Source organism: Aulonocara sp. 'chitande type north' Nkhata Bay, linkage group LG2, assembly GCF_057382095.1.
Source record: "Aulonocara sp. 'chitande type north' Nkhata Bay isolate Kocher_YH1m ecotype deep benthic linkage group LG2, A_spYH_male_GT1.1, whole genome shotgun sequence".
Taxonomy (NCBI): Eukaryota; Metazoa; Chordata; class Actinopteri; order Cichliformes; family Cichlidae; genus Aulonocara; species Aulonocara sp. 'chitande type north' Nkhata Bay.
In genome coordinates, this window is record NC_141345.1 from 31,464,090 (window position 1) to 31,487,011 (window position 22,922).

General features: G+C 39.6%; 1 protein-coding gene, 1 long non-coding RNA gene and 1 pseudogene across 2 annotated transcripts in view; 1 reads left to right on the forward strand and 2 right to left on the reverse strand.

The window, feature by feature from the left end:
* adad1 (adenosine deaminase domain containing 1 (testis-specific)) lies at nt 1-21,729 on the reverse strand. The gene is made up of 13 exons (XM_086259079.1): nt 21,619-21,729; nt 19,375-19,548; nt 19,074-19,214; nt 18,356-18,526; nt 17,986-18,063; nt 14,349-14,474; nt 13,030-13,153; nt 9,966-10,136; nt 7,006-7,081; nt 6,756-6,912; nt 5,220-5,454; nt 674-806; nt 1-443 (listed from the first exon to the last, which is right to left on the reverse strand). Exons 2-13 carry the CDS (start codon nt 19,526-19,528, stop codon nt 330-332), a joined length of 1,680 nt encoding a protein of 559 aa, XP_086115205.1. The 5' UTR covers nt 19,529-19,548; nt 21,619-21,729; the 3' UTR covers nt 1-329.
* On the reverse strand, nt 1,685-2,963 carry LOC147338193 (U4/U6.U5 tri-snRNP-associated protein 1 pseudogene; annotated as a pseudogene).
* The window catches only part of LOC147338194 (uncharacterized), a 22,105-nt gene continuing 20,485 nt past the window's right edge, over nt 21,303-22,922 (forward strand). Inside the window, exons 1-2 of the long non-coding RNA XR_015124423.1 lie at nt 21,303-21,740; nt 21,876-21,976. This is a non-coding gene — a long non-coding RNA (uncharacterized LOC147338194). The remainder of the gene's footprint in view (nt 21,741-21,875; nt 21,977-22,922) is intronic.

Below are 22,922 nucleotides of genomic sequence, written 5' to 3' on the forward strand. Positions count from 1 at the left end.
ACATACTTTTATTTTTTTCTGTCCTAAGCTCTATGGCCATTTCCATCACAAAAGATACAGTATATGAACCAGTGAAAATGTTAATAAAGAAAGAATGTACTTAATATACAGTACATGTATTAACTGAAAGAAGCAAAACTAAAGACCAGTTGTGGTGCAATATTCTATGTTGGGTGCTTTCAAATTATTTTCTACAAATCTTTAAACGTATTTTGAAAAAACAAATTCTGAAACCAACATGCAGCAAGTGGTGCAAATGAAAAGTAGGCTGAACGTTTTGAACACAACTGATTATTGATCAACATTCTTCTTTAATGTTGTAACATTATTCACATGCTGAAGTTATCACTAACCAAAACCTTGTCTTGCCAGGAACCAAAGCCCTTCTGCAACAGGTACGCCCGCAGCACATTCTTGGCTTCCTGGTATGGCTTTGCCATCATCTTCAGTGACCCAAAAAATATATAGTATGAATAACAGCTTGGGGTTCTTTTTAAAACAACAAATCAGCAAGTCAGGAAACGGTCATTTAAAAAAGCAGAAAATACAATAAGCTTGTGTGGTGGTTATTTTAACGTGTTTAACAGCATTTGCTTTCTATTGGATCAGTGTACAGCAGTTTACATTGCTAAAATAAAGTTTCAGATTACACAGAAGAAGGTGCTGAGTTTACCTTGGCTTCTCTGTAGGTACTTGTGGCCAGCAGGTCCGTCCTCTGAGCCTCTTTGGCCACCAACCTGAAGCGGTGCATCATCGCTGCTTTGCACAGACGGCTTGCTAGGGCAGATCCACTCTTAAAGGGAGAGCTAAACACCAAATAAATAAATGAGTCTGAAACTCTAGTTATGATGTTCTAATACAGCCCGAGTTGAGTCAAAAAAGGATACTGCCTATAGTTCTCAATATATCTGGTAACATGTTAATTACATTTCCAAGTGGTCTAGTAAAAACCTTACAATAATCTGATCTTTCAATTAGTCATTTCTCGTATATTATTTAGGGTATACACCACCAGTCAAAGGTTTGGACACACATTCTCATTTAATGGTTTTTCTTTATTTTCATGACTATTTACATTGTAGATTCTCACTGAAGGCATTAAAACTACATATGAACACATGGAATTATGTAAAACAAAAAAAGCATAAAATAACTCAAAACATCCATCCATCCATTTTCTTCTGCTTATCCGGGGCCGGGTCTCAGGGGCAGCAGGCCAAGCAGAGAAGCCCAGACCTCCCTCTCCCCAGCCACCTCCTCCAGCTTATCTGGGGGAACACCAAAGTGTTCCCAGGCCAGCCGAGAGATATAATCTCTCCGGCGTGTCCTGGGTCTGCCCTGGGGCCTCCTCCCGGTGGGACATGCCCAGAAAACCTCGCCCAGGGGGCATCCTTGTCAGATGCCCAAACCACCTCAACTGGCTCCTTTCGATGTGGCGGAGCAATGGCTTTACTCTGAGCCCCTCCCAAATGGCCGAATCACCCTCTCTCTCTTTTTTTTCCCCTTCTGAATTGTACTGATTTTATTGAACAATTAAAAACACAACATTGCAGCTTCAAAAAACTAGGACATTAAATCATAGACATTAATTAAAAGATGTGTATATGTGTGGTGTATTTTATCTATGCACATGAATGTTTCTACGTTAATTATACACAATTATAATACACTTCTCCCCTCATGCTTATTTAGTAATTGTGTTTGCATTCATACTGTTTCCAAGCACAATAGATGGTGTTTTCTGGGATTTTTGCCTCTCCTGCAGTAAAGCCACAGTTCCCAGAGGGGTATCGCTGCTGCTCATCTTCTTCAGCAACGCCTCTACCTCCAGCTTTTTCATCCTCCTCTCGGTCTTCATTTTTCCAGACCCCTTTCCGTTGAATAGATGGAGAGCTGCCTAAAAGCTTCTTTTGGAGTGAGTTTCCGCCCAGACTCCTCCACGTACTCAATCTTGACGTCAGGCTTGCAGCCATCCTCCTTAAAGTCTTGCATGAAACCTCTGTATTCTTCTCTGCGGCTGTACTTGTCATCAAAGCCCATCTTGTCCTCAATGCACTAGTCACCATTGGGCAGGGCACCCTTTGGTGCTTTGACACGTGCTACTTTCTGCACTTGAGTGTCCAACAAACCCTTATTTTTGCACAGCAACAGTGCAGCAACGAGGCCAGAGTTGACGATGGGCTCCTCGTCCAAAATGGTGGCACAGGCTGTGGCAAAATCTGGTTGATTTTGCTCGTGATCCAGGTTAACTCCATCCAACATTCTCATCCATATCAAGAGTCTTAACCTCCAGCATCATCTTTTTCCTCCTCCTGTTCAAAGTCCATAATGTCTTCCTGGTCCTCTGTTGCCTGACAGTCCGCATGTTGGGATATCACCCAGGATTCTGCAAAACTCTGAGGTAGCATTAAAAAAAAAAAAAAGTTGTTCCTCTTGTCAGGATGGTCTTCGTTGTAATTTTTAACAAGGTTCTTAACCTGCTCTGCCACTTTCTCCCCAGAGTCTTTCAGGAGCTGCATTTGCTTCAGCTTCCTCTGCTTCTGCAGTTCCTGCTCTGCCTCATCCTCCTCAATTACAGCATGCTCAGGAGGGGTAAATTCCTCATTGTCGCTTATGTCCATTTCTGTCATCCTGATGTCGCCAGACAGCAGGTGGATTTCATGCGTCACCACCTTCTCCTCCTTCTTTACTTCTTGGTCTTCATCATTCTCCTGTTTGAGGCCTCGGCCACGTGTCCTGGAGCCAAAGTCAGAGCTGCAGGTGTCATTGAGGTGAAAGTCATCTGCAATGGATTTCTTCTCCTTCTTCCAGGTCTTCTTCACTCTATGATTTGTCTTTTTAAAGCCCACCATTTCCTGTGGTGTGTAGTACTCCGAGGTGATAGAAAGTGCAGGCATTTCCAAGGACTGGGTTCTCACCCTATCTCTAAGGGAGAGGCCAGCCATCCTTGGGAGGAAACCCATTTCCGCCGCTTGTAGTCGCGATGTCGTTCTTTCGGTCACTACCCACAGCTCATGACCATAGGTGAGGGTAGAGGCGTAGATCGACCGGTAAATTGAGAGCTTTGCTTTTACGCTCAGCTCTCTCTTCACCACAACAGACCGGTATAGCGCCGCATCAATGCAGCCACTGCACCAATCCATCTGTCGATCTCCCGCTCCCTTTTCCCATCACTCGTGAACAAGACCCCGAGGTACTTAAACTCCTCCATTTGGGGCAGTCTCGTCCCTGACCCGGAGTGGGCACTCCACCTTTTTCCGGCTGAGGACCGTGGCCTCAGATTTGGAGGTGGTGATTCTCATTCCCACTGCTTCACACTCAGCTGCGAAGCGTTCCAAGGCGAACTGGAGGCCATCACCTGATGAAGCCAACAGGACCACATCATCTGTGAAAAGCAGAGATGAGATCCTGAGACCACCAAAGTGAAAGCCTTCCGCCACTTGGCTACGCCTAGAAATTCTGTCCATAAAAATTATGAACAGAATCATTGACAAAGGGCAGCCCTGGCGGAGCCCATCACCCACCAGGAATGAGTCCAACTTATTGCCGGCTATGCAGAACAAGCTCTTGTAATGGTCGTATAAGGACTGAATGGCCCGTAGCAATGACACCCCATACTCCCGGAGCACCCCCCACAGGACCACCTGAGGGACACTGTCGAATGCCTTCTCCAAGTCCACAAAACACATGTAGACTCAAAACATGTTTTATATTTTAGATTCTTCAAAATAGCCATCCTTTGCTTTGATTACTGCTTTGCACACTCTTGGCATTCTCTTGATGAGCTTCATGAGGTAGTCAACTAAAATGGCTTTTCAATAGTCTTGAAGGAGTTCCCAGAGGTCACAAGAACTTGTTGGGCATTTTTGCCTTCACTCTGTGGTCCATCTGATGCCAAACCATCTCGATTGAGTTTAGGTCAGGTGACTATGGAGGCCAGGCCATCTGGTGCAGCACTCCATCACTCTCCTTCTTGGTCAAATAGCTCTTACACAGCCTGGCGGTGTGTTTGGAGTCATTTTCCTGTTGAAAAATAAATTATGGTACAACTAGTGTGACTTCAATTTTGAATAAATCCCCAACAGTGTCACTAGCAAAGCACCCCCACACATTGACACCTGTTCCAGCATGCTCCGCAGTGGGAACCATGCATTTGGAAACCATCCGTTCACCTTTTCTGCGTCGCACAAAGACACAGCGGTTGGACCCAAAGATCTCAAATTTGGGCTCATCAGACCAAAGCACAGATTTCACTGGTCCATGCGTTTCTTGGCCCAAACATATCTGTTATTACTTTTTCTTAGTAATGGTTTCTTAGCAGCATTTTTACTACAAAGACCTGATTCGTGCAGTCTCCTCTGAACAGTTGATGTAGAGATGTGTCTGCTACTGGCATTTATCTGGGCTCTCATCTGAGGTGCTGTGGTTTCTGAGGCTGGTGACGCGGATGAATTTATCCACAGCAGCAGAGGTGACTCTTGGTCTTCCTTTCCTGGGACAGTCCTCATGTTAGCTAGTTTCATCATAGCACTTGATGGTTTTTGCAGCTGCACTTGGGGACACATTCAAAGTTTTTGCAATTTTCCAGACTGACTAACCTTCAGTTCTTAAAGTAATGATGGATTGTATGGGCTCAAATTGTGGTCATAAATATGTTGTACCTGTAAATCAAATGCGTATTTAGCTGATTGGTTCTTGCCATAATATGAAATTATAACAGTTATCAAATAGGGCTGTTCACTTTGTACCAACCTGACTTCTGCCCAACACAACTGATGGTCCCAAACCCATTAAGACGGCAAGAAATTACACAAATTAATCCTGGCAAGGAAAACTTCCGAAGCGAAAACTATTTCAGGTGACCACATCATGAAGCTCACTAACAGGCCAAGGGTTTGCAGCACTGTCAACAAAGCAAAGGGTGGCTACTTTCAGTAATCTAAAATATCACATATACTCAGAGTTATTCATGATTTCTTTCTTTGCTACACAATTCCATATATCTTGTTTTATATATTTGATGTCTATATCTACAATCTAGAAAGTAGCATAAATAGAGAAAAACCATTAAATGAGAAGGTGTGTCCAAACTTTTCACTGGTAGCGTATTATTTTAAGATGCTTCATTTTAAAAGTATAACTAAAATAAAGCATATAAAAATAAGTATCAAACCCCAAAACCCCTCAATTCTCCCAACTTCCTATACAGTGATTCTTACTCCTCTATGGTCTTGCCCTCCAGACCATCCACAACCTCCAGGGAGCTGTCTCCCTCGCTCCAGTTGATACCGTAGGTCAGCTGGTTACCGCCTGCATGACTGGAAGCCGCAGATGGCACCAGGCTAATGTGAGGCCTCATCATGCAATAGAACATGGGCAGCTTGGAGGTGATGCCCTCTACACGCTGGCTGACAGACATCTCCATGCCACGAATTTCACTACAGTCAGAGTCACCTGCAAGGTTGATTTAAAGTTACAAGACACAGAATCATATGTAGTTTCCTTCAGTTAGTGGTATCATTTTTTTATGACTAATCTTGCTGCAATCTGCAATTGTGAAGGTGTTTGACTTTGTTTGCTGCAAATATAGAGTATAACTCATTCTGGAGTTTCCCCATCCCTTACAGACTGAATCAATGTGGTCAAAGTCATTATGATTATGAAAAAGGAGAGGAAGGAAGAAAATTATTACTTTACCTTTGTAAAAATAACTTGGAAACTTGAGGATACACTACTGTGACATAGTGATACATTGTCAAAAGGACAACTTGGGGAATTTGTCAACTGTTTTTCACCTGCCTAAAAGCAGGTGCATACATTGATCTTATGTAGGGTTACACAAAGTTACAGAAGGAATTGTATGAGTATGAAATGTAGAGCCATCAGTTTGTTTCTTTGCCACATACAGTGGAACCCCGACTTACGAATACCCGGTTTCACGAAAAATTCAAGCTACGAAGGCACTGAATGGCAATATTTCTGCCTGTGTTACGGCAAAATGCCAGAGTAACGAAATCCGCTGGCTCTGATTGGCTGAGCCTACAATGCCCACAATGCCTTCTGAATCGTGTGACAACCCCTTGGCTTCTGTACTTGAGCTTCGCTGTTCCACTTGAACGACGTATTGTTGTTCTAGTTAGCAATTAGCCTATCGTTCAGCATCGCCTCACTCAAAACGCGCAATGGGTGCTTCGACTTAGGAAAATTTTCGACTTACGAAAGACCCTCAGGAACGAATTAATTTCGTAAGTCGGGGTTCCACTGTACTTTTAAATGACAGCAGGTACTACACTAAGATCTGTCTTGGAAAAACAATTTGTCCTATCTTTTTATGATGTGAAGTACACCCTAATAGAGTCCTCCCAGCCCTGAAATGAAATGAATCTTTAAGATGCTTGCTCTATTCCATTTTAAATTGGGACTGTGTGAGAGACTAGTGCTTTGTAAAAACTTTGTGAAATGACAAAAGCACAAGAACTGTGTTCATATCACTATTAACGGCACAAATGAAGACGTCTAGCATTCACCCACACTGTCTAACCCAGTGCCAACGTGGAGTGATTCTACTGGTGTATTTGGACTTGGTGGTGATGCACTTTTGCATAATGATAAAAAATAAATAAATAAAAATAAGAAAAAACAAAACAAAAAAAACAGGGTCTCTCATTTGCTACCTCCTCATATTTTGGAAAAGGTAACAAATACAGGGTGATTCCCAACTACCCTTAAGGAGCATGACTGATTTTATTACTTGCCTATGAGGATGCTGTGGACATAGATGGGCTCGATAAAGTGGCTAAGCAAGGCTCCCTGGTATCCAAGGACCTGCCACTGAGTGATCTTGTCTGTTGTGGACATGCTGACAACTTTGGAGTTAGATTGATCAAGGAGTGATGAGAAAACCGAGAACACCTTTAAAAGAAAGTACACCTTTATACTTATGCATCAACACAGGTACAGGTGAATCATTTAGGTGTTCAGCAGATAAAAGAAATTAAACAACACCTTGCCCTCCACAGACAGGTGTAGGCTGATCTCGTTGTTAACTTGCCATGCTGACATGGAGAGTGGGTTCAGGCGCCTGCAAATTAAGCAGAAAGGTGAGAAAAATATTTCTGACCTTGAATAATATCTTTAGAGATATTATTTTGAATAACATCTTGAAAGATATATCTCTAACTTCTATAACCCGAACTGTTTAAACTGAAGTTCTAATTAATTTAACTCTTTACCAACATCACTCACAGATAGCTGACATCAGGTTCTTCATGGACCACGTTTCAGCCGCATTCCAAAAACCAATGCAAGCTGCACTCACACACTCTGGTATTATCTTGGGTGCCTTTTGTTATGCTAACCTATGCTTCCTAGTGTCCTCTCTTGTGACTTAATGACATCCGTTTATCTCACAAGTAACTAATATCCAGTCTTTAAGTCTGACGTCATTAGCCCTGTGTGGGCCCAAACTTCGCTGCAGGTCCCTAAGTCACACGATCACTGCGGCATCAGAGTTAAAAACTGTCTAAATCCTTTCATCTGTAATAAAATGATCAGCGTTGCTGCTCTACCAGGTGTAACAATTACATTTAACATCCAGGCATCCATGAAAACCAAATTTATGAAATTTAACGGAGTTAGAAGTTAGCAGGACGTTAGCTTGCTAGATTCCATCTAAATATAATATACCATGTTCTCACTGAGGGATTTCCGAATCAAATTAAGATGTACAGCTCTGCTATCATTTCCGACATAAATGAAGACAGGAAAGTAGACAGCAGTGACGTTTGTAGGGTTATATAATGATGTGCTACGTGATCGCTAGCGACACAGCTATGTTAGCATAATATAAACAGTGAAGCTGAAGGATGAATGCCAAATTTTTTCCACTCCATAAAAGTTAACGTGATGGTTGCTGAAGGTTCGGGACAAATGCAGTCACATGGCAGGATGCTGACCACACCGAACAGACCGAACTTCAGTCGGGAGAACAACTGAGATAATCCATCCATAATACAAGGTTAGTTATTAATATACTGCTGCATGGGCTGGTCTGTAGTTACAGCGTAAGGTTTTAAAAAGTGAGCTTTAAAATGATTAGCGGTAATAAAAACAGAGAGGCCGACAGTGATCGGTGACTGTTTTTAGGGGCTTGTTGAGATCAAAAAGAACAAGATACAAAGCATGAAAACGTAAAAAACACAAAAGCCTTATTAAACGTGGAGTAGTTTGGGCACGGAAGCAGGATTCATCACGTCATCACTTAAAGACTGGATTGTTTAAAACTGATTTATCAGTATATGGTATGATATCAAGGTATGTCAGCTTCACATTTCTCTCTTTTATAATTTTGCCAGTGTAAACTAAGAAGCAAGAATTAGAGTGAGTGAGGAAAGTGAGCAGACATGTTACCATAATGAAAAGCACCCCCGAAATTTGCTTTGCTCATCTTTGTTTTGCGTTTTGGTGGGTGGAGAGGCATAAATATGTGGGAGGTTCAATCAAATGTGGTAACACGAAGTGAGTTTCAGGTATTTTAGTGGAAAATGTGTGTTAGACTTTGAGCTAAGCATACATGTCTCAGAGCTGTACTGCTTTTGCTGCATCAATCTGCTGCCAACTGCACTGTCAATAGCACAAATTGATAAAAAACTGGGATTTGATCATCATCCAACCTCATACAGATACATGTTAATGTGCTTTAACTAGAAACACTCAGTCAACTATTAAAGTTCATGCCTTTTTTTTTTTTTAGCATTTTCTGCTCAGCACTGTTGAAGAAATAGATCCAAGTCTTGTTTTCTGACAGTTTACCGGGATGGTGCATGTGCATAAAGATTCTGGTATTCGGGGAGTTTAACAACCCAGAACCACATACATTTATGAAAAAGCACAATAGGATAGTAGGGGAGTACAATCAGTGGGGATATGTTAACAGCGAGCGCACTACCCACTAACATTTGTCTCCATTCATCCACATTAAACAAAAACAAATAGTAATACATCAAGAAGCAATAAATGTGGGGTGACAAGAGCAAAAACTTGATTGATGTGACGTGATTGGGTTTTTTTTTTTTTTTTACCTCTTAAAATAATTTTCACCTGTGGACTGATCAAAATGTATTATTACTCTATAACCATTTAAGACAGAGGTGTCCAACTCTAGGCCTCAAGAGAGGGTGTCCTGGAGTTTTTAAAATGTGTCCTTGATCCAACACAGCTGATTTAAATGGCTAAATTACCTCCTCAACATGTCTTGAAGTTCTCCAGGGGCCTGGTAATGAAATAATCATTGATTCAGGTGTGTTGACCCAGCATAATATCTAAAATCCGCAGAACACCAGTCCCTAAGGCCTGGAGTTGGACACTTCTGATCTAAGATTTATGAAAATAAGTTCTTGCCTGTGAGTTTTCAGAAATGGTTCATGTGAACAGATTCTTATCTACATCATCAAAATAATGTTATATATAATAAACTTTATTTTTTTAGTCACGTTTCAAAACTAAACTCTGCCTCCTAAGTATAACAAATCTTTTAGTATGAGATTTCCATACAGCCATTAGACTTGGGCCGTATATGTTCCTCTTTCAGTTCATTAAATCACTGCTATTATCAGGACCAGGTCAAATATGACATAACTGCAGCCTCTGGCTGGAAAAGCACTGCACCTGACACAGTGTTAATTATGTATTGGTATTTTTCCTATATTAAACTGAGTATGAGTAAACTGCTAAACTGAGTGAGATGAGTAAGCCAATATTAAAAAGGTCATTATTATGCCAGAGCCTGTGTAAACCATTTCAGGTTCATGCTATGTGTTTCAGTCATTACTACAAAGATGGGTAAGAAGCAAAAAAAATCTGCTAAGATGTAGGTAACATATTTTTGTTCACCTGTTTTCAAAAGCGAGAGAGAAGAGGCGTTAAAGGAAATGAACTTCTGTGGGGTTAAGCTGATAAGCACTTACAGTTTGGAAGGGATCTGCGCAGCACCCTTTGGCAGTTGGTTGACATAGAGGTGAAGAGTTATACCACTCTTCAGGCTGAGGAAGCTGCTGCTGCTGCTTTGCTGGAAGATTGACTTCTGAGTGAGATTTGCATTTTTGCTGAAAAACATCAGCAGGTGCCGGTACAGGAACCTGCCAACAAGGAGATATTACTTATTCTGTGCAAAGTGACCATAGATCTATGTAGTAACATTTTTTAAAAGTGAAAATCTGCAATATCACTAAATCTTGAAGTTAAAGCTACTATACTGACCCATTTGAGCATAATGTGAGGTTTGCTGCAGTTAGCTTACTTTAAGGTCTCCAAAAGACAAAGAAATACACAAGCAACATGTTTGCCCGCAGACCTCAAAACATTGCTTTCAGAGATCTCTTAACATTTAAACAGGAAATAAAGCCAGCCATTGTCAGACACATTTGCACATAAGCTCTTTATACATGATAGTCATTAATCTCTATATATTCAGACATGATAACGATTTCAAATTAAAAGTCTGCTAGAATTTTAGTGGACAAAACATATTAACTGAAAACATTTGCAATCAGCCTATATCAAAGTAGGTCAGGACACACAAATGAAACCTTAAAAAAGGGAATGATTATATTTGATTGTATTAATGAACATGATTAACCCTTTAAGACCTACCATAGAACCAAGTCTGCCAGAGCTTATCGTTATATTTTACATGCTGCAGTCCCATTTCTGGGAGCATTTCAATTGCTATACATCAATACAACCATTATAGCCCACATTTTAATAATATGTATGCATTAAGTCCATAGCAACTACATAAATTACAAAAAAGTGCAATACACTACAAAAAAATCGAAAATTGTTTTGTTTTTTTGTGTCTTTTTACATATATTTCTAGTTAGAGAAATTTAAGATTTATCCCTCAAAACTGTAAGCACAAAATAGTTTCCAACAAGAGGAAATTTATTTTGAGTGTCTTCATAGTTTTATTTTTGAGATACACCGATTTTTTATATACTGCAGGAAAAATGAAAATAAATATTATAATGCAAATTTGCAAAAAAAAAACCAAAAAAAAAACCCCCAGCATGTGCACCAAAATAAACTATTTCCAGCAGTGCAATTTGAGTTCTAAGCATCACAGAAACTATTCAGAAAAGCATGAAGTCAAACATGACTTATAAAAACACCAGTATAGGCTTATAAGGCCCCGAAGGTAAAAAATAAAATTTTCTGCGAAAATGACGTCACTTCCGGTTTCGGGCAAGTAGTGGCGGCCATGTGATAGTTCGCCCTGACGTCTATTCCAACATAGGAAGTGTTATGAACAGCTGATCGGATCGGCAAAGCCTGTTTCTGGAGCTTGTTGCTGCAAGTGCTTTTTATGCAATTTTTGCAAAGCTGCATGTGGAAGGAAACCGTGACTTAGGACAAGCTGATGGCATAAGATGTAAGTACAACTCCTCCGGTTTCATATGCAAAAAAAATTATTGTGCTAGCTTACGTGGTTCCGGTTCTATAGTGCTTTAAAACTAGTTACGCAAAACAGAGCGTGCCCACTCCGACCGGCTTTAAAGGGTTAATGACCTTCCATGAATCGCTACTTTATCGTGGTGGAGCAAAGTCCCAGGGATCCCAGGGGCTATGTTATCTTACCTATCAGCGGGTCTCCCATGGCAAATCCTGGGTGAGGGATTAGACAAAGAGTGATTCAAAAAACCCCAGGAGGAGAAGACCCAGGGAAGAGTTCACTCAGGGTTACAGATCTGGGGAGGGTGCCAGAGGGTGAGCGACTGGTGGCCGGGCCTTAGACCATGGGGCCGGGTCGGGTGCAGCCTGAAAAAGGGACATGGGCCCCCCTCCTGTAGGCCCACCACTTGCAGGAGGCGCTGTAGGGGTGGATGTCCAAAACTAGCGACCAGGACATGGAAATTAGCGTTCTCCGAAGGGTGACTGGCCTCTCCCTTAGAGAGAGGAGTTCAGCCATCCAGGAGGGGCTCAGAGTAGAGCCGCTACTCCTCCACATCAAAAGGAGCCAGTTGAAGAAGTTAAATTGGCTCCAAGGAATGCTTGGTGTTACCCCAGACAAGAATGAGGAGGTGGGTGTGGAGGAGGAGGTCTGGGCTTCTCTGCTTAGGCTGCAGCCCGTGACCTGGCTTCAGCTAATTAGAAGAAGACTGATGTATGGATGGATGTATTAACGAACATCATCTACAATCTACACGCACATTGTAAGTTGGGGACCAAAAGTATACTCTGGATTTGCTGGTTGAACAGTATAAGCTAGTGTAAAGCACACTTTTGGGCTTTTTATTTCTTTTAATAAAGTTAGTTTTTTATTAAACAGCAAAAAAGTGGTAAAGACAAGTGAAGTGAGCTAAGAGATTAGCTCTGGTATTATTGACTTGCATCTGTGTCTAAATAACCATCATTGATAAATAGGAAAATGGTAAATGGACTGGTTCTTATATAGCACTTTTCTACTCTGAGCCCTCAAAGTGCTTTATACATTACGACATTTTAAGAACACGAGAGTTAAGTGTACATGTATCCACTTAAACTGCTGTGTTGTACTGAGGTTAGAATGAATCATCTTTGGTTTAGTATGTTCCATTAGACAAACAATTACCGTTAGAGGTCTATTTATATCTACAAAAACCACAAGGTAAATGAAAAATATTTTTAACCAGAGTCTATAGCTGTAAAATATTAGATTTAGATAAACAGTGTGCAAAATATTTATTGGAGTAAAACAATCGATTACCACTGTTGAGAAAATGTTACAAATTATGATATTGATATTGTTGACATCACTCAGCCACGACATAATATCACAAGTAATTAGTGATTATATTATATTTTATTACATTGCAATGCATATAATATAACATTACAACATATAACTAATGGGTATTTTAAAAATCAGGTTTCAAATTTGCATGGGAAAAAAAATACTGCTTTCATTTTTCCATCATGGTATAAAGTGGAGAAAACCATTTGCTATAACGTGACATGACACATAAAAAAATATGGGTCATGGTTGCAACAAACCTCATAAGAGATCTTCTTGCTGTGACAACTGCGTGTGAATCATGCACAATCCTCCCGTTCGATGAGATACTCTCTTTTGTATTAAAATTACCAGTCCCAAGAGCAACCACTTCATATCCATTGGCTAGAGAAAGACAAAAGTGTGAGGAGAGGTAAATACAACATATTTACCTGATAGCCACTCAACATATCATTCTATAACATTTATATAACTCATGTCTGTTTCAGTTTCCTTAACAAAAGTATTGTTGTTCTATCTATAGCTACAGTTTTTTATCCATGAGAGAATTTTGTGCGACTCACCATTAAATAAGGAATTAAATTTTTAAAAAAGTACTCCAGGCCTGCCAAAAACAGCTCACTGAGCAGGTTTTTCCTTTCCTATTGATTGTTAAAGTTCAGCTGGATTTTGAGGTATGCTTTGGGTTACTGCTGTGTTATAAAAACAGTCATTGGCTGTCACACAGCACTAAGGCATAACATGACATGACCAGACCTATACCAATCAGCTGAAAATTCCAGTTTGGTGGGGAGAGTAAAGACAGCAGCATTAATTGAAGCAAACACTGCATTTTTTTTTCTTCACGCATACAGCTGTTATTTTCTGTGTATCTTATCTGCATATAGTACCTGTTTCCAAAGGACTCTGACAGAAGATGTCTCTTTGCTTACTTTACACACTGGAATTCTTTCAAAATATATTTTGGCTTTTACTCTGTCATCTTAAAGAAGAAATTCCAAGCTGGATGATTTTGATAACTTCCGTGCTCTTAAAGACCTCGGTCTGAGGAGCTTGAGATAATTAAGAATTTATCAGTACCTGATAAATGCTACCAGCTGACAGCTGTTCAAAAGTTAAATGAACAATATTTGTCTTCCCACTAAAGAAAAACAAACAAACAAAACATTTCCGTACAATAAACTACATGCTTTATCTCCCATCCCTGTACAGATTCTTCAGTCAATACAGTTTTTGTCTAACCTGTCAAGTTCTTTTTTCTCTAGGACGATGTCAGGAAGTGTCTTTGGCTCTAACATTTGTACGCTATACAGTAAATCAAAGCTATTGTATTTCAATGAATTGTTTTTGTGCAAAATCCAGCACTTAAAACTACACTATACTAAAAGTAATGTTGTACAATAATCTTAGAAATTAGATAACAGCAGTTGCTTATAGGACTAATTTACACTGCAAGGAATTAAAAACAAAACTGTTGTCACTATATTCAAGATGAAGATTTAAATCAAGCATTCTAAAATCTTTTTTCCACTAACAGACTGGTTACCATCTATCGTTCTTACTTTGAGGTCTCACTTACAAGTCTGAAGAATGAATGCTGCTGTGGTGACTGCACATCCGGAGAACTCTGGGTGACTATTCATCAGTTTCGTGAGCTGATCCCTGACAGCATGTGGAATCTGCAGATTGACAAATGGCTTCCTTTCTGTACAACAGGTGAGATAAAGAAAACGACAGGTTTTCAACTTATTCATTTGTCAGTTCATTGTCTTTCCACGTGTCAGTGCAAACAACAGCCATCTCAAGGCTCTTCACATTTTAACATATACAGTGGGGCAAAAAAGTATTTAGTCAGCCACCGATTGTGCAAGTTCCCCCACCTAAAATGATGACAGAGGTCAGTAATTTGCACCACAGGTACACTTCAACTGTGAGAGACAGAATGTGAAAAAAAAAAAATCCATGAATCCACATGGTAGGATTTGTAAAGAATTTATTCGTAAATCAGGGTGGAAAATAAGTATTTGGTCAATAACAAAAATACAACTCAATACTTTGTAACATAACCTTTGTTGGCAATAACAGAGGTCAAACGTTTACTATAGGTCTTTACCAGGTTTGCACACACAGTAGCTGGTATTTTGGCCCATTCCTCCATGCAGATCTTCTCGAGAGCAGTGATGTTTTGGGGCTGTCGCCGAGCAACACGGACTTTCAACTCCCGCCACAGATTTTCTATGGGGTTGAGGTCTGGAGACTGGCTAGGCCACTCCAGGACTTTCAAATGCTTCTTACGGAGCCACTCCTTTGTTGCCCGGGCGGTGTGTTTTGGATCATTGTCATGTTGGGAGACCCAGCCTCGTTTCATCTTCAAAGTTCTCACTGATGGAAGGAGGTTTTGGCTCAAAATCTCACGATACATGGCCCCATTCATTCTGTCCTTAACACGGATCAGTCGTCCTGTCCCCTTGGCAGAAAAACAGCCCCATAGCATGATGTTTCCACCCCCATGCTTCACAGTAGGTATGGTGTTCTTGGGATGCAACTCAGTATTCTTCTTCCTCCAAACACGACGAGTTGAGTTTATACCAAAAAGTTCTACTTTGGTTTCATCTGACCACATGATCATGTATCATCCATGTGCTCTCTGGCAAACTTCAGACGGGCCTGGACATGCACTGGCTTCAGCAGCGGAACACGTCTGGCACTGCGGGATTTGATTCCCTGCCGTTGTAGTGTGTTACTGATGGTGACCTTTGTTACTTTGGTCCCAGCTCTCTGCAGGTCATTCACCAGGTCCCCCCGTGTGGTTCTGGGATCTTTGCTCACCATTCTCATGATCATTTTGACCCCACGGGATGAGATCTTGCGTGGAGCCCCAGATCGAGGGAGATTATCAGTGGTCTTGTATGTCTTCCATTTTCTGATGATTGCTCCCACAGTTGAATTTTTCACACCAAGCTGCTTGCCTATTGTCGATTCACTCTTCCCAGTCTGGTGCAGGGCTACAATACTTTTCCTGGTGTCCTTCGAAAGCTCTTTGGTCTTGGCCATGGCGGAGTTTGGAGTCTGACTGTTTGAGGCTGTGGACAGGTGTCTTTTATACAGATGATGAGTTCAAAAAGGTGCCATTCATACAGGTAACGAGTGGGGGACAGAAAAGCTTCTTACAGAAGACGTTACAGGTCTGTGAGAGCCAGAGATTTTCCTTGTTTGAGGTGACCAAATACTTATTTTCCACCCTAATTTACGAATAAATTCTTTACAAATCCTACCATGTGAATTCATGGATTTTTTTTCACATTCTGTCTCTCACAGTTGAAGTGTACCTCTGGTGCAAATTACTGACCTCTGTCATCATTTTAAGTGGGGGAACTTGCACAATTGGTGGCTGACTAAATACTTTTTTGCCCCACTGTAAGCTCTAAAATGTTAGATACTGCCCGAGCAACCACTTGATAACAAAGGGAAGAAAGAATTCCCTTTTAACCGGAAGAGACCTCTAACAGGACACGGCTCAGTAAAGAGCATAAAGTGGCTAAAAATAATAAACAGGACAAAACACAAACTATGAGAGAAAGAAAAAAAGTGCATCACAGGAGGTCCACCAGCAGCCTGAACTTGTAGCAGCTTAATGAATACAAACACAGCATTTTCGAGCCATCATCATATCAGTGAGAGGTTCTCTAACTATAAGATGGACTAGCTTGGTAAGCTGCTTAAAACCCAGAGGGAATAAGTACTTGATGCCTCCTATGGAGATGTAGAGGAACTTTCACTAACATCTGTTTCAGCTCAGCTAAAACAAGGACAGACATAGGAAATCTTCAATAACGCCTGTACTCATTTGTTAGATTTTTACTTAAGTTCATTATTGTATCCAGATTTGTATTCATAAAAACTCTTTTAAAGATACCTTTTCCATTTTTATTTAAATGTACTCAAATTTGTGTGTACATTGTGACTTGTTGAGCTATTTTGCCTTTTCATTTAGTATTTTCTTTGTTGACCTATGATATTTTGTCATTGGTTGTATTTACTACTTTGACACACTAATTTCCCTACTTTGGTAGTTAATTAAAAAGTACAGCTTATCCAATCTCATCTTATGCAAGGCTAGCTCATGGTTGTGTGCCCCTGAGCTAGCCTGACTATTAGCCTCTTCTTTTTCCTGTAGCTTTCTTAAGCTTCTTCTTCTATTTTCAATTTAAATGTACTCCTTTTGTATAATATTTAACTCACTCAGCTATTTGTCTTGTCATATTGCATTCTCTTTATTGACCTACGATATTTTATTTAAGCTATCTTGTCACATGTTGTGTTTACATTTATGGCTGTTGTCAAAGTAATTTCCCTACTTCGTTGATAAATAAGGTAGAGGTTATCTAATCAGATCTTGAGGGATTGTTCAGGGACAGACGTTCCAGTAGTGAGTAGTGTTATCAAAAGGGAAACATGAAGTAATTGTGAAAGTAGACAGTGTGTTTGTCCCCCAAATTGAAACCAAGGACTTGTTCAAAAGGACCTGCTCTCATTACAAAGTATTTAAATAACCAAGATATGACTAGATAAGTAAAATGAATCATATGACTAAATTTGTCTCTGACCTTCAAATTAAACATTGCTGTTGTATTTTAGCAGACAAAATCTATAAGGCAGGAATGATATCGCATAAATGACATGCATGCATCAGCAGTGTACACCCAATCCAGCTCGCCAGTCTATTGCAGGGCTCACACAGAGGCAGAAAACCATACACAAACACAATCACACCCTAAAGCCAATTAAGAATTGCCAGTTAAACTAAGACACACGTCTTTGGACAGTGGGAAGAATCAGGGCACCCAGAGAGAACACCCAAGCATGGGGAGAACATGTAAACTCTACATACAAAGGCCCCAGCTGGCCGGACGACTGCCCTGACTATATCTATACCTATCCTAAGTCATAATGTATATCCCTAACTCTATCCAACATAATCATCCTTAACACTTAGCCAGACCAATGTGATGGCAATGCCAAAGACAAAAAAAAGGTTATTGCACTTTTAAAAAATAAAATGTCAGTGGTCTCAAATCAAATTATGCAACAATAAAATATAGTCTGTGTGCTACGTATACAGATGTGTTCACAATATTACTGTTAGTGTCATTTACTACAAAATATGCAAACAGAGAGGTAACAAGTCAGTCAAAGAATATAAAATCCAGAATTACCGAGCATGGCTCTATGAGCATGGCTATCAGAAATGGCGGGCTCCTCTTTTACTGGCAAAGGTGCAGGGACATCCAAGGCTAAAGCAGGCAAAGAAGTGAATGAAATGTAAAATGTTTAAATGTGCATTTTTAATGTTGCCAAATTAATTGTCAAAAATCGGTGGTAAGACTGGCTCGAAGAACATTTACAGCCTTACATTTACTTAATGTACAATAAAAATAAATAAATAAATGTAGCAAAAAGCTGTGTTAAATGGTGTATCCAATATTAACAACAACCGCAACAACCAACATCATAAATACTGTAAAAAAGTAACATGTGCATCTCAGAGTCTGCAGAACAAACACTTTATTTTCATCAAATACTAACATGATGCTTCAGGAAGTGCAGATTTCAGACTCTCCAGGGTGGGCTGGAGATCCTGAAAAGCAAGCTCCGCTGCATTCAGACGAGCCTCCTTCTTTGTTACTCCTATACCAGTCTTGTACTGTACTCCATCAATCACAGCGCAAAAGGCAAAATAAAGCCCTGTTGTACTGGCTAATAAAGAAAAAACAGGAAAAAGTCATGAATTTTACTACAATCATACCCCAACATCTGGCTGACATCTTCTCTGTCAGCCACTGTGCATAACAAGAAGTCACAATTTGTGAAGATCCTTCAGTTTGTATCCAGTCTGAAATGACATCAGCCTCTAATGACTTAGCCTCTGGCACAATACCTTAATTTCTTGAACAACAGTTTTTTTCTCTTTCTTTGTATAAAGGGGTAAATAACAAAAGGAAAAAAAATCTAGCATAGACCTGATCTTGTGATTGCATTATAAATAAAAAAATAAACTGCATTATTCTAATGTATTTCCAAGTTCACTTCTTACTTGAAAGACCTTAAAACATTGCTGCTTTTACCTCAAAGATAAAAACAGTAATATATAATGATAGAATACAGCTATGTATTCTATCATTATAAACAACGCCATGTGGCATTGTAAAGCTGTCTGAATAGATTATGTGAAGACGTCTTCATAGATGTTGTTAAAGATTTTAGATCTGTATTTGAATGGCACCAGCATGCTCGGAAGATTTACCTGGGGCTACTGTCTCCTTCATTTCCAGATGGAACTGCAAAGTCTGGGCAAGCTGATGGAGCAAAGATATAGCATTTGTCTCTCCATTCCTGTATCTGGCAATCAGTGTTTTAGGAGAGACTTTTGGTCTTCCATCATGACCTTAGTAGGGAAAACACGAAAAAGCAGATTCAAATTTTAAACCCATATAGATTCTATTTGGAGGCCTGCAACAGAAACCACAACTTAAAGGGGCTGAAACATTGATTATCTGGAGCACTGTGGGAGCTGTATCTGGAGTAGATTAACTTCTCAAACCTACCAGGTTTAAAAGTGCTTTTCACTTGCTGATCAAAACCTATATTCATGTTAGATGGTGATCGGGTTGGTCCTGATGTCGTTGGCAAATTCTTCTTGAGAATTTGTTCAATACAAGTTCCTCTGGAACCCCCAAATGATCCACCAGTTCGATACATCCTGCCAAATTTCACCAGTTCTGAAAAGAGGAGAACAGCACTGTTTGACTTAAAGCCATGTCTTATCAACCACATTTATCTGAATAAAGTTTAAAGGGTTCCCTTATAGCAGGGGTCTCAAACTCCAGTCCTCGAGGGCTGGTGTCCTGAAACTTTTCCATGTGTCCCTGTTGCAACACACCTGAATAGAATTAGTAGGTCACTAGCAAGACTCTATAGAACTTGACTGCATGCTGAGGTGGTAATTCAGCCACTTGATTCATGTTACAGCATCTCATGAGTGAATGAACATGGTGGAATAAAAATACTTTTAGAAGTACATTTTTCCAAACACTTACATTTACTTAAATTTACTTGAGTAGGGTTTGAGGTTGCCAGATAAGCATGAAGTAAAGTTCTATACCCTTGCTAATGACCTACTAATTTTATTCAGGTGTGTTGTGGTGTTCAGGACACGGGTCCTTGAGGACTGGAGTTTGAGACACCTGCTTTAAAGGTTTGAAATGCAGAAAGTTCCCAGTTTTTAGGCACTTTGCTACCAGCAGCCTGTTACAAAAGCTCACGGTTTGTTTCTTTTTGTTTTGGTTGAAACTATGGACAATTTCAAAGAGCTGACAACAGTTTGACAAACATACAATAGTTTTACACCTACAAGGTGATTTTCAAAGAGCTATTAACTGAAAACTTGGAATGGCAAACTTGACATCTTTTGGCATGAAATGTACTTTCTTCTAGGGAAGAAAAAAAAAATGCCCAAAGTACACAAGTGGAGGCCAAAAGTGAACTACAGCAGATGTACAGTATCTGAAAGTCATGTCCCCCCCCCAAAAAAGAGAGGAAAAAGTCCAGCAAAAACCTGATACCGACTGGAACTGTCAGTAACACAAAACACATCTTATGAAGTGATGAATTCAAATGTAAAATTTTTGGTTCAAATTGTGATTGATCTGATAAAACGTGTTGGAGGCTCTGTCATGGTTTGAGACTGCATCTAAGTCAGTGATGTTGGTGATCTTTTCAAAATGATCAGAATTATGAATGCAGATCAGTTTTTTTAGATTTGGATACACAATCACCAAAGCATCTGATTCACAACGGCTATATTTTTCAGCAAGACAATGATCCCAAACACACTACAAGTACAGCAAAATGATACCTGGATAGGAAAAAAAACAAAAAAAAAAAAAACACAATAGAACACCCAGAGACATGGATTGGCCTCCCCAGAACCCACGCTTCAACATTACTAAAGCAGTGTGGGAGAGCACAAGAAAGGGCAGCGAACTGACATGACATGAATGACATTTAAGAAACCTGGAGATCTATTTCTTTAGACTACCGAAATTTATATATATATATATATATATATATATATATATGAGAAAGCTTACCAAATACAGTTCAGACTGTCCTGATTTTCAGAATGGTGGTACAAACTATTTGTTGCCTTAAACACTCTAAAGAGATATGTTTGCACATATTTCACTTTAAAAAAAAATATAGGGCTTTTTAACTTTATGTATTATGTGTTTTAATTTTTGCTCTTTTGTTTTATCTATTGTTCTTAACTTATTTACTGCACAGCACTTTGGTCCTGTGCTGGCTATTTTAAAGTGCTTTATAAATAAAGTTGGATTGGAAATTTCAATAAATCGCTCCATTCTTTCTCCTTGCAAAATATAACTCAAGTATTTATAGATAGGCCAAGCGTGGGCTAACTGCTAAAATGCAATTTTGCTAATTGCTAACATTATTTTTTTTTCTTTAGAAAATAATTTTAGCGCTTTATCTTTAACAATAGATACAGAAAATTCTTTACGTTCAAAAAGAAAATAGCTTAACGGTTAAGGCCCTTAACTTGAGGGTCACTGTCGCTTTAACATTTGAGATTTAACTAGCTAGCTAGCGTGCTTTAGGTCAGAGTTCTGAACAAAGTCGCTAATCTTTACATCTTCGCTTTAAAACAAACCTAGCCAAGAAAACTCGCTAGGCCCGCTACATTTACCCACCTGATATACTGTGTACATTAAGCTTTGAGTTTTGAATTATATATGTAAATGTGACTACAAAAAGGGGCAAACACGTTTTACCTGTGCTGACAACTTTGGACGTAGTGGTCGCCGTCAACGTGTGAACGTTCTTGCTTGAACGTGGGCGTTGACGGTTGATCAGGTGACACACGCTGTTTGGAAAATGAATGATGACGTTAGCTGTAAGTTTAGGTGCTACGTTTTTGGGAGGTTTAATACACATTGTAACTTAAGATCGATGTTTGAGGTAAAAAAGTGGCACATTATTTATTTAATTTGGAAAATAATTTTACTTTTGTACCCTTTGTACTGGACAGCAAGTGTCCATATTTCAGGAAGCAGAGGGAAGGGGGTGAAGCAGTAAAACTGTGAAAGGTGGAGTCAAACCTGGAGCTGTCAGGAGATGAGGTGGACAAAGGTCAGACATTAGAAACAGGAACTTTCACCTCCCTTTCACCCATAGGGAAATAACTCACTTCCCTATGGGCCTCATCCAACCCATCACCTGACAACACTAAGTATGACTTAGTAAAATCCTGAAATCCTGTCTGTTTCACTGAGCCCTCTGACATATCATCAGTGGTCATGGTTAGTGCCATGGGTGATGTGACCTAACAACACAGGATCAGTTGGCTGTTAGTTGTAATCAGTGGTGCATCACAGACAGACTTAACTATGAGAAGTTATTTGCTAAAATGATGTTTCAGTGTTGTTTAGTGTTGTCCATTTAACTCTTTTATTATTCATGACATAAAAACTATATACATATATGTAAACCATTTAAATATATATATATATATAAAAAATATATACATATATACATATATATATATATATATATATATATATATATATATATATATATATACGTGTTAATCAAAAAGGGGCTTCTCCCTCACCTCCCACTGGCCTCCGACATGTTGACAGTTGTGGTATATTTGTATACAGCAGCAGTTTCCTTCTTCCCCCTTTCAGATGCACACTTGCTGATAACAGAGATCACACACCTACTTTCGCTGCCTGCAAACCTTCAAGTATCCTTATTGCGTAAAGACAAAATCACCTTGCGTGTGTCTTGTTGATGATTAAATTAGCGGCATAGGAATTTCCTTACATGTAGCTCACTCAAAATAGTTGCTTTGTTTTATCACCTCACACTGATAATTATAGGTTTTTGTACTGTCTCTTAATTGTTTATCTAAAGAAAAAGCATGGTGTCATACAATGACAAGAAGACACATCAGAGCATTTGGCCTCATCTTCAACAAAAGGAAGTGTATTCAGCAACTGTTGATTAGATTTTAATTTGCTTGTACATTAGTTAAAGTTTAATATCCTTGATTAACAGCCTGCAAGTCAGTAAT

Coding starts and splice junctions, on each gene's coding strand:
- adad1 (XM_086259079.1), bottom strand. CDS start 19,528: ATGTATCGAACTGGTGGATCATTTGGGGGTTCCAGAGGAACTTGTATT. Junction 7,082..9,965: donor GCGCAGATCCCTTCCAAACT/GTAAGTGCTTAT, acceptor CTTAATTTGCAG/GCGCCTGAACCCACTCTCCA. Junction 5,455..6,755: donor TGTCCACAGCATCCTCATAG/GCAAGTAATAAA, acceptor TCAACCTTGCAG/GTGACTCTGACTGTAGTGAA.